At 46.1% G+C, this 19408-nt stretch overlaps 1 protein-coding gene across 1 annotated transcript in view; it reads left to right on the forward strand.

The window, feature by feature from the left end:
• Positions 1–19408, forward strand: part of iqgap2 (IQ motif containing GTPase activating protein 2) — a 360882-nt gene that overhangs the window by 269445 nt on the left and 72029 nt on the right. Inside the window, exon 30 of the mRNA XM_088000344.1 lies at positions 5783–5915. Coding sequence (XP_087856470.1) covers positions 5783–5915 — 133 coding nt within the window. The remainder of the gene's footprint in view (positions 1–5782; positions 5916–19408) is intronic.

A 19408-nucleotide genomic window follows, 5' to 3' on the forward strand; every position in this document is an offset into this window, starting at 1 on the left:
GTGGCTTCTTCCACCCACTAAGGAAATTCTTAGCAACTAAAAGAGCTATCATTACACAAGGCACTGTTTAAACCAACCAGATGCAACACCCAAAATAAATATCACCAACACTCACCATTCGCTGTCTTTGAGTCCATTATTCTTAAGCCAGACTTAGAGATTTTGATCCCAAAAATTGCCCCCAATTTGTTTTGGACCAGACCATCCAGCATCTAAATATATTAAGCGGATAGTCTAGACCCTGACTGTTTCTTGTTTTGAAAGTAACTGTAAGGTGTTACATTCCAGATGCGATTCAATTGGTCAAACTATTCAATTTTATGTGAAATAAACTTTGTTTTGTTTGTAGTGTAAAAATACAGACAAGCTAAAATAATTGGCTTAACTCTAACTCTATTGAAATGCTTAACAAAATAATGAACTACTAATTAACTGTTCAAGTAAAGTAACATCCAATAAACACACTTTTGGCAAAGGCAAATTCAATAAAATAGATTGTCTCACATACAATTCGAGCAGCAGGAAGAGAATTCCAGCTTTAAGCTGTAATAAACAGAGGAATAAAAGCTTCCACATCCAGCTTCAAGACTTCGGCAACTGTCAAATATCGAAAGTTGAAACTAAAAATTCTGGTTCTGAGAGCTTGCCCCCACCCATTCAGGCTGCTTCTATTGTAGAGTCATAGTCATAGAGATGTACAGCATGAAAACAGACCCTTTGGTCCAATCCGTCCATGCCGACCAGATATCCCAACCCAATCTAGTCCCACCTGCCAGCACCCGATCCATATCCCTCCAAACCCTTCCTATTCATACACCCATCCAAATGCCTCTTAAATGTTGCAATTGTACCAGCCTCCACCACTTCCTCTGGCAGCTCATTCCATACATGTACCACCCTCTGTGGAAAAAGTTGCCCCTTGGGTCTCTTTTATATCTTTCCCCCCTCACCCTAAACCTATGCCCTCTAGTTGTGGACTCCCCGACCCCAGGGAAAAGACTTTGTCTATTTATCCTATCCATGTCCCTCATAATTTTGTAAATCTCTGTAAGGTCACCCCTCAGCTTCTGACGCTCCAAGGAAAACAGCCCCAGCCTGTTCAGCCTCTCCCTGTAGCTCAGATCCTCCAACCCTGGCAACATCCTTGTAAATCTTTTCTGAACCCTTTCAAGTTTCACAACATCTTTCCGATAGGAAGGAGACCAGAATTGCATGCAACGTTCCAACAGTGGCCTAACCAATGTCCTGTTCAGCCGCAACATGACCTCCCAACTCCTGTACCACCTTTTTTGAAAAAAAACAAGCATCTCAAGCTATTTATTTTATTACCTTTGAGCAGACGACTAGACACCTCTGTCTCAACCTTTGTTCATAAAAAAACAACCAGGACAAAAATACATCACTTAAAGCCATATTATTGTTACAAAATCACTTACATAACTTGTGGGCAGATATGGGCAGAATACTGTTCCTTATAGTGCCCCACTAGGAGCAGCCTGCTTTCCAGGCATTGATTTGTTTATTCTACTCCTCGCTTTTCTGTCTGTTGACTGTTCAATCCGTTTTTGAATGTTGCCACCAATCTTGTGCACCCTAATTTTGCTTACTAAACTCCAATGGAATCCTATCAAATTCCTTCTGTAAATACAAATGCACTACTTCCACTGGTTCTGCCACATCTATGCTGAAAGTAACATCTTCCAGTCCACAGGTTTGTTGATCGTGATTTCCTTTTTATAGTTCCTGCTGACTCTGCCCAATTCTGCAATTCTTTTACATGTGTTCAATTATCACATCCTTTGTAATAGATTCTCTTTCCCTCCTACTGATATCAAACAAATAGTTTTCCATTATGCCTTTCTCCTCCTTAAACATTAGGATTAAAGTTGCTACTGTCCATTGTGGGCAAAACTTTATTGAATTTACAGAATTTTGAATAAAAAACCACGACCCCATCTTATTGTCTCTATACTCACCACCTTCACCGGGGTGCAGCTTATCTACTCTAAGGGATTTATTAACCTTCAATCTAGATTACTTGTCAAGAACAACTCTTTACAGGTACTTACATTTTCAGTTCCTCAGCTTCTCAAGTCCTTTCACAGATGTTTTTGGTTCCTTCCTCAGTAAAGAGAGATGCAAACTTGTGTTTAGTTTTTGTCTTCAATTTCTGTGTTCTATATGAGAAACTCTCCTATATCTAGTTGCAATGGACCCACATTTCCCCTTGTTAGTCTTTTTCTGTTTCATATATCTGAAGAATCTTTTACAGTCCAACCTTTGCTCGTTAGATTCCATCTGAATTCTCTTTCCTTTGTTTACCAGTAACTTGATAGTACTTTGCTGTGTTCTAAATTGCTCCCAGTCCTCTGGTTTGCCACCTTTTCAGGCATCCTTACAAACCACATCCTTTTCAAATATAGTATTTAACTTGTAGTGATTCATCTATCTAGGTCTTTAGGCAATGTTTATTTATTATTGATTATGTAGTCTTACTTGAAATACTACTCATTACATGTTAACAGTCAAATACTTTGTGTACTTTCCCAATCCACCATCGTTAACTTGTCTCTGACACCTCCATTGTTTCCCTTCTTCAGATTTAAGACTTCAGCTTCAGAATGAATTATATCACAATGAAACTACTTGTAAAATTGCTAGGCAGTAAGTCACACTTAAATAAAATCACTACTGCAATGTTATGGGATTGTTTTCATGGTGCAGGAAGCAAACAGAACCACGTGGTCCCAAATTTACACAGGAATTAGATTGAATACTCCTGACGGTCAGAATCTTTTTTCCAGTATGATGTACATCACACTGCAAATTTTTGCTATAAATTCTGTGTTACGATCGAGCCCTCCACAATCACCTGATGAAGGAGCGTCGCTCCGAAAGCTAGTGTGCTTCGAATTAAACCTGTTGGACGAAAACCTGGTGTTGTGTGATTTTTAACTGAATAAATTGAGGTATGAGTTAAGATGTGAACCAGATTTCATTTTTGTTTTGTTCTCCAGTGGCACATTTTCTTATATGGCGGTGGTAATGTGGTCACAATACACTAGTGTTAAATACGATTCATGGAAAAAGAAGCTGCTTTTTATGTTTCATTCTCTGACTCACAGTTATTTAAAAAGTTTTTGTTGGACAATGGATAAAGAACATCTGTGAAAATTATTAGACTCAAAGTCAGAAAAGCAGCTGTGTGCATGCCAGATGTGGTAACGTGGATGTTGTACTTTTCCTATGGTAATTGTTCTCAAACCCATCTCTCAGTAGAAGTGTTTATTTGGCTCTATCCAATCACAAAACGCTGTCACTTATTATCCTGTCACCTTCCCTACCTATATGCGTAGTCTGAACAAGGCTATGTGAAACCTTGGGCTTCTGCTTCTCTCAGAGAAGCACTTTAATCCTCATGTTCTATCTATTCCAAGACTTCTAACTTCCCCAGCCGTGACCTGGTACTCCTCCATTCCTGCCATTCTCTCCTGCTGCTGCATCACAACTAGAGTCTATTTCATCAACATATTCCTTAACAGCCTTCCATCCTTTAACTTTAATGTCCTAAACTCTGCACTCCTATCATCTGACAATCACTCTCTAATCCTGGTTCCCACTGTCCTCTTCAAATTGCACATCTGATTCCATCTCTAAAATCATCTCCATCTTCCTTCTCATGCATGCAATATTTGATGCTTTGACTTGGGCACACTTTCCACTTGACACCTCCCCTGCATCACCATTAGTGGCAGAGCCTTCACATCCCTTGGAATTCACTCCCTACACCTCTGTGTTTCCCACTTGACAGTTTTTTTTAAAGCCTCCTTAAAATTCATCTTTTTGAAACAGCTTTCAATCGTCTCTCTTCCTAAATGTGTACGGATCTGAATCCGTTCATGGGATGGAGATGTCTTTGGCCAAGTCAGCATTTATCACTTATACCTAGTTGCCCTGAAGGAGATGGCGCTGAACTGCCGCCTTGAATTGTTGCTTTTTGGAAAGGAGTTTCAGGTCTCTGATCCAGCAACTATGAACAACAGTGATATACTTGCAGACAGGTTGGTTGTGCTTCCATGTATCTGCTGCTGTTTGAGTTTCTAGGTGGTAGTGGTCTCAGGTTCAGACGTTGCTGTGGAAGAGCCTTGGTGAGTTACTGCAGTGCCGATTGTAGATGGTACACTCTGCATCTGTGGTGAAGGAAGTGAATGTTGAAGATGGTGGCTGGGGTACCAGTCAAGTGGGCTGCTTTGTCCTTGTTCTTGCTATATGTGCAAAACTTGAGTTCTGACGTTTTTTATAACAGTTGTTGTTGGCCTAAATTTTCATGCTAAGGTTGGGAGCACTCAATCAGAGCAATTCATGGTTTTGCAAAACTAATCTGGGAAGGAGTAACCGAGATTTTATTCTCATTCTGTTGTTGCAAAGTGAGGTTTTATTGGAATCAGGCCATAGTCCCTCTTCAAAGAGCCTCTAAAAAATCAGTCAAACTGTGAAATTGCAAAACACCCCGTTGTGATGATTAAAATTGTGAAATCAGTCATATAGCACTATTGTAGTGATGGCAATCTTCAGGCCTATACCAACAGACAATGAAATAACAAGTAATGATTTTTATGTTAAACGCTATACTCAGCCTTTTTTCAAATATTTAACTTCCTGGAGTTTAAAATGCTTTGATTTCTGTTGTTGACATTTCCACGGAATTTCTGCGCAGTTCATGAATATTCATGTCTATGTTTAGCACCCCAAAGGGCACTTTACCTCTCCAAACAGACACCTAAACTCCTCTAAGGGTGTCATGGAACACGTCCAATGTCATGTCTCTGGAGACAACCAAAGCACTCAGCAAAGTTTGCACCTGCTATTTTATATTTATTTGAAATCACAAGCTTTCAGAACGCTGCTCCTTCATCAAATGTTGAAGAAGCTTGTGATTTCAAATAAACCTATTGGACTATAATCTGTTTTCATGTGACTTCAGTCCAACACTAACACCTTCAAATCGTTTTATATTGACAACTATCTCTCTGAGCCATTTGGAACTTATCTCCAATCTACTTGTTGCTATTTACAACTCTCACCCTGCAAGGATAGTGTTTGGAAACAGGTTTAGACATTGGCCTCTTGCTGAATTCTCAATAACAGAGAAGCTCTATGCCATTGTAAAATTTCAGGCTAAAATTCTTTTAACCAGTCGCTAAAATATTTTTGAATTGTGAAACATTTGTGGTTGCTGCCAGTGACCTGACAATGTGTTGTATGTATGTTTGCAGTTTCCTTTTTTTACTGCAGACTTAGTCAGAATTTGACACTGCACTACAGGAGGTTTCTATCATCCTTTATAGGATTTTAGGAAATGCCTTTCTTATCCCCTGTTAAGTAACTATTGGATATGGGATGCATGGTACAAGTCTGAAATACAGCTGTGCCGAACTGGGATAAATGGGGAGGGGGGGGGGAAGGTTGGGGGGAAGAAACAGGATGCTGGAAATCGCAAACAAAATTAGAAATTGCAAGAGAAACTCAGCAGGCCTGGCAGCATCAGTGGAGAGAAAGCCAAGTTAATGTTTCGGGTCCAGTGACCCTCCTTCTGAACTGTACCTGAAAATGCTGCCCGACCTGCTGCAATAAATGGGGATCCTGTCAGTGCAGTTGGATTTTGTCATAGCTTTTAAAGATTTTGATTTACAAGCAAAAGTTCATTCCAAATGAGAACATTGTGTAGTGAGTGAATCCTCTGGCTCCTTACCAACTGCTTTTTTTTTTCTCCTCCTTACAGGAATTTTTTCCAGTTAGCCTGTGATGTACCAGAACCAGAAGAAAAATTTAATATTGATGAGTACTCTGACATGGTGACACTAAGCAAACCAGTTATTTACATCTCCATTGAAGAAATTATAAACACTCACTCGGTACGTGTTAGCAGCTTGTGTTTGAAAAAGTTATTCGGAAGGAGATATTTGATTTTTTTTTTGAGCTGGTGTGGCTATGATACTAATAAGAGAAAGTTATATGTTGCAAATCTTTAGTGCGGGATACTTTGCAAAAATATCACCAATCTTATACAGACATTGAGTGGAAGAGAGAGATGAGAAGGTGGGTTACAAAAAGAATTGGTCAGAGGTGTGTTTATTGAGTTGGAGAAGCTTTAGGAAGGGTCGCTGGCCTAGGTGGTTTAAGGCATGATTTCCAATTATACGGTGGATGGATGTGTTTAGGATTCCTGAGTTCCACAGCACATCATCTTTGGCCAGCTAAAGGAAGGCACTCAAATAAGACGACTTCAAAGGCATCCCTCAAGAAATGCAACCCACATAGCAGTACATGGCCTCTTCCTTAATCAGAAGAAACTGACGTGGAGGGAGTTTCTGTATGAAGGGGGGGGGGGGGGAGGGAGGGTAAATCCTTTGAGGACACCCATCAGCAGGAGGAAGTACAGACAAAGAACTCCAACAATCTCAAGATCATGGACCAATTCCACCACCTGGACAGAGCCTCCAAATCTGTGGTGGAAGATGAGACTCTAAGATGAGGCTTCTTAGCCACACATAAGGACCCACCGAGTCTATGACCAGTGAAACTGAATTTCCTAGGTGGACTATCATACTCATTAGCAAGTAATTGCTAATGACAGTGGTGACTGGTTTGACGCAGAGGTACGGAGATTCTGTCATGCTGTCACATTACAAAAATATAGTTTGAAAGGTTTTCAAAATCATCAATTCTATTTTCCAATTTGAGTGAGTGAAGATGGAATTTGTACCAAGTAGTATTTAATTGTCTATCTCCTGCCTGAACTAAGTTTGGATGACCGAGCATTTACAGGGGATGTCAGATTGATGAAGACAATGGAGTTGTGGTAAACCAGGAGGCTTTGGGACAGTTTTCCTGTTGGTTGGAATGAGAATTTCAGCAGGAGGTTGGCTGAGATATGGTCAAGCTGCAGATGACACTATAAAGATGGAAGCCCACGTTCTTTGCCGAAAAATATACTGGATCTGAAGCTATATTGCAATTTAGAAACATATTTAATTCAATGTTTAGTGGTCTTGCAATCCATTTGACTAGCTTCAGTTAAATGATCTGCAGTCAAAATAAGTTTGTCATGAACAGTAAAACAATACAAGTGAAATGCTTTTATTTTTATTTCTGTAAAGAATTGATAATACATTGGATATGTTTGTTCACTGTAAACCATGCCATCTACTTGTGATTTGCAAGTATCGACTAGAGGATTCAGTTCCTCTTTCAGGCACCAGCTGTGGAGTAATTACTACATTGAAAGCCTCAGATCCACTTGTGCAAATATCTGTCCAGCACCACAGTAGAAAGGGATAGCAACAGTGTCGTTAAATCACTCTCCTTTTCCTTGGAGTGATACTGGCATGTTCTAATTGTTAGGTACTGAATCAACAACGTAGTCCTTAATAGATTGGACTGAAGATACCCATATTGAAGAGGGCTCTTGTGCACAGTGGTAGTGTCTCTATCTCTGAGCTAGAAGGCTAGGTTCAAGTCCTACTTGCTCCAGAGATGTGACATGATAGGTTGATTTGAAAACATCTACTGAAGGTATTGCAGAAACAGCTTTGTAAGTGTAGCTGTCATCTGCATTCAGAAAATCCACAGTACTTGGATGCCATCAGCTTGATTTAGGAGTAATTATTAATAACAGTGGTACTTGTTAACTCTGATCTGCCCAAGTTTTCCCAAAGTACCTTGTTAAAATTAGTGGGAGATGCTTTTAAGGTGTTTATTTTTTTTAATAGATATACTTTGCCCATTTCATCTTAGTATTATCTTATTTCGTTCATATTATCTCAAACTGGTATTGTTTAGAACCAGTTTGGTTTGACTGATTAAACCTCACAGCTCTGAGTCATCCAGTTGAATTAAATTGTTTTTGTGTGGCTGAACCTGATTTTAAATAATTCAACATTTTCAGCGTTGTTGGTGAGACTGTTTAATTACACTTGGCTTCTCCTACATATTCTCTGACATCATCCTCCCTCTGTAACTTCCAATTCATCCAAAGCTTTGCATACAATATTGTGCACCAAACTGAACACATTTACCCACTGCCTTCAAGGTTGCTGACTGCCATTGACTTCCTTATCCCAGTCGAATTTAATTTACATTGCTGACTCCATGTTTTTCTATGGCTTCATACTATCTGAAATCTGCAACTGCAAGCTTCTCATTCCTGTGCATATTATTCTGACTCTAGTTCTCTGTACATTTCTTTTCTTGCCTTCTCCAATCCATAACAGCATTTGTTCGCTTCAGCAATTTCATCTCCATTCTTTGGTTAAAAAATCGCACAACACCAGGTTATAGTCCAACAGGTTTATTTGGAAGCACTCTGTTGTGTTATACATCACGTGGTTGTGGAGTATAAGATCATGCTAGTGCTTCCAAATAAACCTGTTGGACTATAACCAGGTGTTATGATTTTTAACTTTGTATACCCAATCCAACACCAGCACCTCCAAACCATTCTTTCACCTTTTCTCCTTCAACAATTAAAAGGCTTCATGGGAACCTAGACTGTAGCTTTAGGGTGCAGGACCTGGAGTGTAGGGAGGTTAGGAACATGGCATCAATCTCAAAGGAGGGTGCCTGTAAACAGGAAAGTGTCTTGAAGTGTGTATACTTCAATGCAAGAGGTATACGAAATAAGGTAGGTGAACTTGCAGCGTGGGTTGGTACCTGGGATTTCGATGTTGTGGCTATTACGGAGACATGGGTAGAACAGGGACAGGATTGGCTGTTGCAGGTTCCAGGGTTTAAATGTTTTAGTAGGGTCAGAGGTGGGGATAAAAGAGGGGGAGGTGTGGCATTGTTTTTCAAAGATAGTATTACAGCGGTGGAAACGACGATGCATGAAGACTCGCCATCTGAGGTAGTTTGGGATGAGGTTAGGAATAGGAAAGGTGAGGTCACCCCGTTAGGAGTTTTTTACAGGCCTCCTAATAGTCCTAGAGACGTAGAAGAAAGGATTGCGAGGATGATTCAGGAGAAGAGTGAAAGTAATAGGGTGGTTGTTATGGGTGACTTTAACTTTCCAGATATTGACTGGGAAAGCTATAGCTCGAGTTCGTTAGATGGGTCGGTTTTTGTCCAATGTGTGCAGGAGGGTTTCCTGACACAATATGTAGACAGGCCAACAAGAGGTGAGGCCATACTGGATTTGGTTCTGGGTAACGAACCAGGCCAGGTGTTAGAATTGGAGGTAGGTGAACACTTTGGGGACAGTGACCACAATTCGGTGACTTTTACTCTAGTGATGGAGAGGGATAAGTGTGCACTGCAGGGCAAGAGTTATAGCTGGGGGCAGGGAAATTATGATGCGGTGTGGCACGACTTAGGATGCGTGGCTTGGAAAAGTAGGCTTCAAGGCATGGGCACAATTGATATGTGGAGCTTGTTCAAGGAGCAACTATTGAGTGTCATTGATAAGTATGTACCCGTCAGGCAGGGTGGAAAGGGTCATGTGAGGGAGCCGTGGTTTAATAAGGAATTGGAATCCCTTGTTAAATGGAAGAGGGCGGCCTATGTAAAGATGAGGCGTGAAGGTTCAATTGGGGCGATTGAGAGTTATAAGGTAGCCAGGAAGGATCTGAAGAGAGAACTAAGAGCAGCAAGGAGGGGACATGAAAAGTCCTTAGTTGGTAGGATTAGGGAAAACCCTAAGGCTTTCTATAGGTATGTCAGGAATAAAAGAATGACTAGGGTAGGAATAGGTCCAGTCAAGGATAGTAGTGGGAAGTTGCGTGTAGAGGCTGAAGAGATTGGGGAGACACTGAATGAATACTTTTCGTCAGTATTCACTCAGGAACAGGGCATTGTTGCCAATGTGAATATTGAGTCACAATTAATTAGAATGGACGCCTTTGAGGTATGTAGGGAAGAGGTGTTGGAAATTCTGGAAAGGGTGAAAATAGATAAGTCCCCTGGGCCTGATAGCATTTATCCTAGGATTCTCTGGGAAGCAAGGGAGGAGATTGCAGAGCCATTGGCCTTGATTTTTATGTCCTCGTTGTCTACAGGAATAGTGCCAGAAGATTGGAGGATAGCAAATGTGGTTCCCTTGTTCAAGAAGGGGAGTAGGGATAACCTTAGTAACTATAGGCCGGTGAGTCTCACTTCTGTTGTGGGCAAAGTCTTAGAGAGAATTGTAAGGGATAGGATTTATGCACATCTGGATAGGAATAATGTGATCAAGGATAGTCAGCATGGTTTTGTGAAGGGCAGGTCGTGCCTCACAAACCTTATTGAATTCTTTGAGAAGGTGACTAAGGAGGTAGACGAGGGTAAAGCGGTAGATGTGGTGTATATGGATTTTAGTAAGGCATTTGATTAGGTTCCCCATGGTAGGCTACTGCAAAAAATATGGAGGTATGGCATTGAGGGTGAGTTGGAGGTTTGGATTAGGAATTGGCTGGCTGGAAGAAGACAGAGGGTAGTAGTTGATGGTAAAGGTTCATCTTGGAGTGCAGTTACTAGCGATGTTCCGCAAGGATCTGTTTTGGGACCATTGCTGTTTGTCATTTTTATAAATGACCTGGAGGAGGGGCGAGAAGGTTGGATGAGCAAGTTTGCGGATGATACGAAAGTCGGTGGAGTTGTTGACAGTGAGGAAGGATGTGTCAGGTTACAGCGGGATATAGATAAGTTGCAGAGCTGGGCAGAAAGGTGGCAAATGGAGTTCAATGTAGGTAAGTGTGAGGTGATTCACTTTGGTAAGAGTAACAAAAAGATGGGGTACTGGGCTAATGGTCGGATACTTGGTAGTGTGGATGAGCAGAGGGATCTTAGTGTCCATGTACACAGATCTCTGAAAGTTGCCACCCAGGTAAATAGTGCGGTGAAGAAGGCATATGGCGTACTGGCTTTTATTGGTAGAGGAATTGAGTTCCTGAGCCCTGAGGTCATGTTGCAGTTGTATAAGACTCTGGTGCGGCCGCATCTGGAGTATTGTGTGCAGTTTTGGTCGCCATACTATAGGAAGGATGTGGAGGCACTGGAACGGGTGCAGAGGAGGTTTACCAGGATGTTGCCTGGTATGGTAGGAAGATCGTATGAGGAAAGGCTGAGGCACTTGGGGCTGTTTTCATTGGAGAAAAGAAGGTTTAGGGGTGACTTAATAGAGGTGTACAAGATGATTAGGGGTTTAGATAGGGTTGACCATGAGAACCTTTTTCCACGTATGGAGTCAGCTATTACGAGGGGGCATAGCTTTAAATTAAGGGGTGGTAGGTATAGGACAGATGTTAGGGGTAGATTCTTTACTCAGCGAGTCGTGAGTTCATGGAATGCCCTGCCAGTAGCAGTGGTGGACTCTCCCTCATTATGGGCATTTAAATGGGCATTGGATAGGCATATGGAGGATAGTGAACTAATGTAGGTTAGGTGGGCTTCGATCGGCGCAACATCGAGGGCCAAAGGGCCTGTACTGCGCTGTATTTTTCTATGTTCTATGTAAAGGACTTGCCTGTGACGAAGTTTTGAGATCACTGCTTCTGATACCCTGTAAAACCTCAACATCCAATGCTTTCTCATGCAGCCAAGTGCTGCTTAATGCATTTTTCTCCTGTGGCGTAATTGTTTTGCTGAACTAGCAATATATTTTGCATTTTGCATCATTTCCCTCTCTGGCCAGAGACTAAACTTTTTTTTACCCATTTTCCTGATCTTGCATTAGTTCATTTATCTCTAGTCTTGTGCTCATGTGAGTATGTGCAATAATTAGAATACTTACATTTTATCATTTCTGATGGGCTGCTTTGTAATCGTTATATGTCCATAGTGTACTGATGCTGCTGTGCATTTAGAATGTGTAACTTGCCCAATAGCCACACAAATACTCCTTTATTAAATTGCAGAGAGCAAAGACCTTTATATCTTGGACATGGACGTTGCTCTACAGCTTTACAAAAGTCCTTGTTAGACCCCACTTGGAGTACATCTGGGCACCGCACCTTAGGAAATGAATATTAGTTTTGGAAGGAGTACAACATATGTGTGCAAGAATGAAACCTGGATAACAGGATTAAGTTATAAGGATAGATTATGCAAATTAGGGCTGTTTTCTCTGGAATTGAGAAATTTAAGGGATGGGCCTGATCGAAGTCTCAATGTATTGTGCAATTCTGCTATAGGAAGGCCATTGTGAAACTTTAAAGGGTTCAGAAAAGGTTTACAAGGACGTTGCAGGGCTGGAGGGTTGAGTCTATAGGGAGAGACTGAACAGGCTGGGGTTATTTTCCCTGGAGTATTGGAAACTGAGCGGTGACCTTAGGTTTATAAAATTGTGAGGGGCATGGATAGGTAAATGTCTTTTCCCTGGGGTGGGTGAGTCCAGAACAAGAGGGCATATGTGTAACGTGAGAGGAGAAGGATTTAAAAGGGACCTAAGGGGCAACTTTTTCAAGCAGAAGTTGGTGTGTGTGTATGGAATGAGCTGCCAGAGGAAGTGGTGGAGGCTGGTACAATTACAGCATTTAAAAGACAGGGCGTATGAATAGGTAGGGTTCAGAGGGATATGGGCCAATGACTGGCAAATGGGACTAGATTAATTTCTGATATCTAGGCAGCATGGACGAGTTGGACTGAAGGATCTGTTTCCATGCTGCACAACTCTGACTCTCTACCACCAGGAAGAAAAAAACAGTAGATAAAATCAACTATTTCCACTGGTTTCAAATTGTAGAACTAGGAGGCATAGTCAAAATATTAGGCCAGATAATTCTGGAGGAATTGTAGGAAGCCATTCTACCTACAGAATGATTGAGGTTTGGAATTCTCTCCCCAGATGGAAATCACTGTTAGCTCGGCTGTTAATTTTAAATGTGAGATAAATAAGTTTGGGTTAAGCAAAGATATTGGGCTTTGGGCCAAAGGCAGATATATTGAGTTAGGCCACAGATTTGCCATGATCTCATTGAATGGTGAAGCAGGCTCAAGGGGCTGGCTGACTTCCTGTTCCTATATTTACACAATTGCCACAGTCCAACATTCTGATCTCCCCTAGCTGACGTTGGTACAGATCTTGCTCTTCTCTCTCTTCCTGTTTTGTTGTTCTGTTTCTGTTCCAGTACCAAGAATTGTTCCACTCCCCATTGAATCTGTTCATATTACACAATTTATTAATGGTTAAGTGTCAATCAGCATTAAATGTTGACCTTGTTGATCTGTTTATAGTCTTTCAACTTTAGTTGTTTATTTCCGCACTTGAGACTTTTGAATGGATCTTGTTAATATTAATGTTGATCGTTCTCTGCACCTTCTCAACAGTAACACTGTGTTCTGCACTCTGTTCTGTTACCCTGATGCACTTGTATAGTACCATCTGTCTGTGAGGCTTGTAAGGTGATACGTTTCACTGTTCCTCAGTACACAAGACAGTAATAAATCAAATCAGATTAGCCCATGGAATGTTTCAATGTAAAATTCATCAATTGAAATATGATTGATTTTTTACCCAATTAACTTCCTCTTCTTTCTTACTACTTGATAGCTGACCATCTGATGACTGTGCAGTTTTTTACATCTGCGAAGTGAGCCCTGTTAGCAAATAACTTCGCAGAAAATCAGTGACGGCAGTATACCCTATCCGTGTTTTTTGGATGACTAATTTACTTGCGAACTGCCTTTCTGTTCCATGCCTAGATAAGGAAAGACTAGGCCCTGTCATTACAGTCAAAGTGGCCTAGACGGCATTAGGTCCAAGCCTGGACATGACATTATTATTTAAAAACAATTGCACTGCTGCCTCATAACACTAACTCCTCTCAGCCTTGGGCAACTGTCCATGAGTTTGCTCGTTCTCCCTATGTTTGCTTGGATTTCTTTCGAGTGCTCTAATTTCCACCAAAGATGTGCAGGTTAGTGACTTGGCTGTGGTAAATTGCCCAGTTGTGTCCAGAGATGTGCAGGCTAGTTGGATGAACCAGGTTAAATTTGTAGTGATCGGGTTGTTGAGTCTCTGTAGAATGCGCTTTGGAGAGTTGGTGCAGACTCTACGGCCTGAACGGCCTTGTTCCTCACTGTAGGGATTCTATGAATCTATTTCAGGAAGAAATCCAACGAATACTTGATTTTTGTCAGTGTACTTCCTTTCTTTACAAGGATGTTGCCAGGGTTGGAGGGTTTAAGCTGTAGGAAGAGGCTGAATAGGCTGGGGCTGTTTTCCTCGGAGCATCTCAGGCCGAGGGATGACCATATAAAAGTTTGTAAAATCACAAGGGACATGGAGAGAGTGAATAGTGAAGGTCTTTTTCCCAGGATAGGCGAGTCCAAAACTAGAGGGCATAGGCTAAAAGTGAGAGGGGAAAGATATGAAAGGGGCTTAAGGGACAACATTTTCACTCCTAACGTGGTGCATGTATGGAATGAGAAAGTGGTGAAGGCTGGTACAATAGCAGCATTTAAAAGACATCTGGATGGTTATATGAATAGGAAGGGTTTAGAGGGCCAACTATTGACAAGCGAGATAGATTAGGTTAGGATATCTGGTAGGCATGGATGAGTTGGACAAAGCGTCTGTTTCCATGATGACTGTTTCTGTAACTCTATAGTTTTCTCTTCCATTTGTTTGTCCATCTGAGTGCTTCCTGTGGATCAAAATTGTGGCCAAGTTCTTAACTTTAAACAGAACAATAGAGATGTGAACTCCCCATTTTGAGCACAGATTTTTAGCCCCTTATCAAATATTCCTGTCTAAGCATTTGGCTCCACAGCACATGCTCTTTCATTTTGGTGCAACAAAGCATTCACTCACCACAGCCTGCCTGGTGTTTTGTAAACTTCAAATCAATTTTGAGATTGTAATTATTGTTAAACTATTGTCCTGACTCACTGGGGTTATGTGCTGGAAATCTAGCCTCGTTTATTCCCACAGTCAACTCAGAAGGTGAGTGGGTGGCATAGTGGCACAATGGTTAGCACTGCTGTCTCACAGCGCCAGAGACCAGGTTCAGTTCCCGTCTCAGGCGACTGACTGTGTGGAGTTTGCACATTCTCCCCGTGTCTGCGTGGGTTTCCTCCGGGTGCTCCGGTTTCCTCCCACAGTCCAAAAATGTGCAGGTCAGGTGAATTGGCCATGCTAAATTGCCAATAGTGTTAGATGCAGGGGTAAATGTAGGGGAATGGGTCTGGGTGGGTTGTGCTTCGGCGGGTCGGTATGGACTTGTTGGGCCGAAGGGCCTGTTTCCACACTGTAAGTAATCTAAATCTAAGTAATTTTACATGGTGGCTCAGTGGTTAAAACTGCTGCCTCATAGCATCAGGGACCCGGGATCGATTCCAGCCTTGGGTGACTGTGTGGAGTTTGCACATTCTCCCAGTGTCTGCGTGGGTTTCCTCCAGGTGTTCCGGTTTCCTCCCACAATCCAACTATGTGCAAGTTACATGAATTGACCATGCTAAATTGCCCATAGTGTTCAGGGATGTGTTGGTTAGGTGCATTAGTCAGCTGTAAATATCGGATAATTGGGTAGGTGAATGGGTCTGGGTGGGTTCCTCTTTAGATGGTTAGAGTGGACATGTTGGGCTGAAGGGCCTGTTTCCACACTGGAGAGATTCTATGACTGCACAAAAGTACTCCATTTTCTCCAATGTACCTGACTTTCAGACCCAGTTTGATAGAAAGCACAGGTCAGCTTTCTTTATTTGACAGTAATTATTATGTATTCCAAATATTTAGACTCTTGCTCCAAGTTAACAATTATAATGGGTGCATCAAGGGTGAGGAGTGTCTGGCCAAAGGATAAATAATGGGGTGCCTCCTGGAATCTGGCCTCTCTACCTGTGAAACCCGGACCTAGAAAAAATACAAACACACATCCACACCCCCACACATCCACACCCCCACACATCCACACCCCCACACATCCACACCCCCACACATCCACACCCCCCCACATCCACACCCCCCCACATCCACACCCCCCCCACATCCACACCCCCACACATCCACACCCCCCCACATCCACACCCCCCCACATCCCACCCCCACACATCCACACCCCCACACATCCACACCCCCACACATCCACACCCCCCACATCCACACCCCCCCCACATCCACCCCCCCCCACATCCACACCCCCCCACATCCACACCCCCCACACACCCCCCCACATCCACACCCCCCACATCCACACCCCCCCACATCCACACCCCCCCACATCCACACCCCCCACACATCCACACCCCCCCACATCCACACCCCCCCACATCCACACCCCCACACATCCACACCCCCACACATCCACACCCCCCACATCCACACCCCCCCACATCCACACCCCCCCACATCACCCCCCCCACATCCACACCCCCCCACATCCACACCCCCCCACATCCACACCCCCCCACATCCACACCCCCCACACACCCCCCCACCTCACCCCCCCACATCCACACCCCCCCACATCCACACCCCCCATCCACACCCCCCACATCCACACCCCCCCACATCCACACCCCCCCAACCACACCCCCCCACATCCACACCCCCCCACATCCACACCCCCCCCACATCCACACCCCCCCACATCCACACCCCCCCACATCCACACCCCCCCACATCCACACCCCCCCACATCCACACCCCCCCACATCCACACCCCCCCACATCCACACCCCCCCCACATCCACACCCCCCCACATCACACCCCCCCACCCCCCACATCCACACCCCCCCACATCCACACCCCCCCCCACCCCCCATCCACACCCCCCCCACATCCACACCCCCCCACATCCACACCCCCCCACATCCACACCCCCCCACATCCACACCCCCCCACATCCACACCCCCCCCACATCCACACCCCCCCACATCCACACCCCCCACATCCACACCCCCCACTCCACACCCCCCACATCCACCCCCCCCACATCCACACCCCCCCACATCCACACCCCCCCACATCCACACCCCCACATCCACCCCCCCACATCCACACCCCCCACATCCACACCCCCCACACCACACCCCCCACATCCACACCCCCCCACATCCACACCCCCCCACATCCACACCCCCCCACATCCACACCCCCCCACATCCACACCCCCCCACATCCACACCCCCCCACATCCACACCCCCCACATCCACACCCCCCCACATCCCACCCCCCCACATCCACACCCCCCACATCCACACCCCCCACATCCACACCCCCCCACATCCACACCCCCCCACATCCACACCCCCCCACATCCACACCCCCCCACATCCACACCCCCCCACATCCACACCCCCCCACATCCACACCCCCCCCACATCCACACCCCCCACATCCACACCCCCCCACATCCACACCCCCCACACATCCACACCCCCACACATCCACACCCCCACACATCCACACCCCCACACATCCCCACACCCCCCCACACATCCACACCCCCACACATCCACACCCCCCACATCCACACCCCCACACATCCACACCCCCACACATCCACACCCCCACACATCCACACCCCCACACATCCACACCCCCACACATCCACACCCCCCACATCCACACCCCCACACATCCACACCCCCACACATCCACACCCCACACATCCACACCCCCACACATCCACACCCCCCCACATCCACACCCCCCCACACCCACACACCACACCCCCACATCCACCACACCCCCCCCACATCCACACCCCCACACATCCACACCCCACACATCCACACCCCCACACATCCACACCCCCACACATCCACACCCCCACACATCCACACCCCCACACATCCACACCCCCCACACATCCACACCCCCACACATCCACACCCCCACATCCACACCCCCACACATCCACACCCCCACACTCCACACCCCCCACACATCCCCACACCCCCCACATCCACACATGCCCCACACATCCCCACACATCCCCACACATCCCCACACCCCCACACCCCCACACCCCCACCCCCCCACACCCCCACACCCCACACCCCACACCCCCACACCCCCACACCCCACACCCCCAACCCCCACACCCCCCACACATCCCCACACATCCCCACACATCCCCACACATCCCCACACATCCCCACACATCCCCACACATCCCCACATCCACACATCCACACATCCACACATCCACACCCCCACACATCCACACCCCCACACATCCACACCCCCACCCATCCACACCCCCACACATCCACACACCCCCACCACATCCCACACATCCCCCACCCCCACACCCCCACACCCCACACCCCCACACCCCCACACCCCCACACCCCCACACCCCCCACACCCCACACATCCCCACACATCCACACATCCCCACACATCCCCACATCCCCACACATCCACACATCCACACATCCACACATCCACACCCCCACACATCCACACCCCCACACCCCCACACACCCCCACACACCCCCACACCCCCACACACCCACACACCCCCACACACCCCCACACACCCCACACACCCCACACACCCCCACACACCCCACACACCCCCACACACCCCCACACCCCCCACACCACACCCCCACACACCCCCACACACCCCACACACCCCCACACACCCCCACACACCCCCACACACCCCCACACACCCCCACACACCCCCACACATCCCCACACACCCCCACACATCCCCACACATCCCCACACATCCCCACACATCCCCACACATCCCCACACATCCCCACACATCCCCACACATCCCCACATCCACACATCCCCACATCCACACATCCACACATCCACACATCCACACATCCACACATCCACACATCCACACCCCCACACATCCACACATCCCCACACATCCACACATCCCCACACATCCCCACACATCCACACCCCCACACCCCCACACCCCCACACGCCCACACCCCCACACCCCCCCCCACACATCCACACATCCCCACACATCCACACATCCCCACACATCCCCACACATCCACACATCCACACATCCACACCCCCACACATCCACACCCCCACACATCCACACCCCCACACATCCACACATCCCCACACATCCACACATCCCCACACATCCACACCCCCACACATCCACACCCCCACACATCCACACCCCCACACATCCACACCCCCACACATCCACACATCCCCACACATCCCCACACATCCACACCCCCACACCCCCACACCCCCACACGCCCACACGCCCACACCCCCACACCCCCCCCCACACATCCACACATCCCCACACATCCCCACACATCCACACATCCACACATCCACACCCCCACACATCCACACCCCCACACATCCACACATCCCCACACATCCCCACACATCCACACCCCCACACCCCCACACCCCCACACGCCCACACCCCCACACCCCCCCCCCACACATCCACACATCCCCACACATCCCCACACATCC

The sequence above is a fragment of the Chiloscyllium plagiosum genome, unplaced genomic scaffold (assembly GCF_037043375.1).
Source record: "Chiloscyllium plagiosum isolate Xiang-an unplaced genomic scaffold, Cpla_swu_hap1 HiC_scaffold_2, whole genome shotgun sequence".
In the NCBI taxonomy this organism is placed as follows: Eukaryota; Metazoa; Chordata; class Chondrichthyes; order Orectolobiformes; family Hemiscylliidae; genus Chiloscyllium; species Chiloscyllium plagiosum.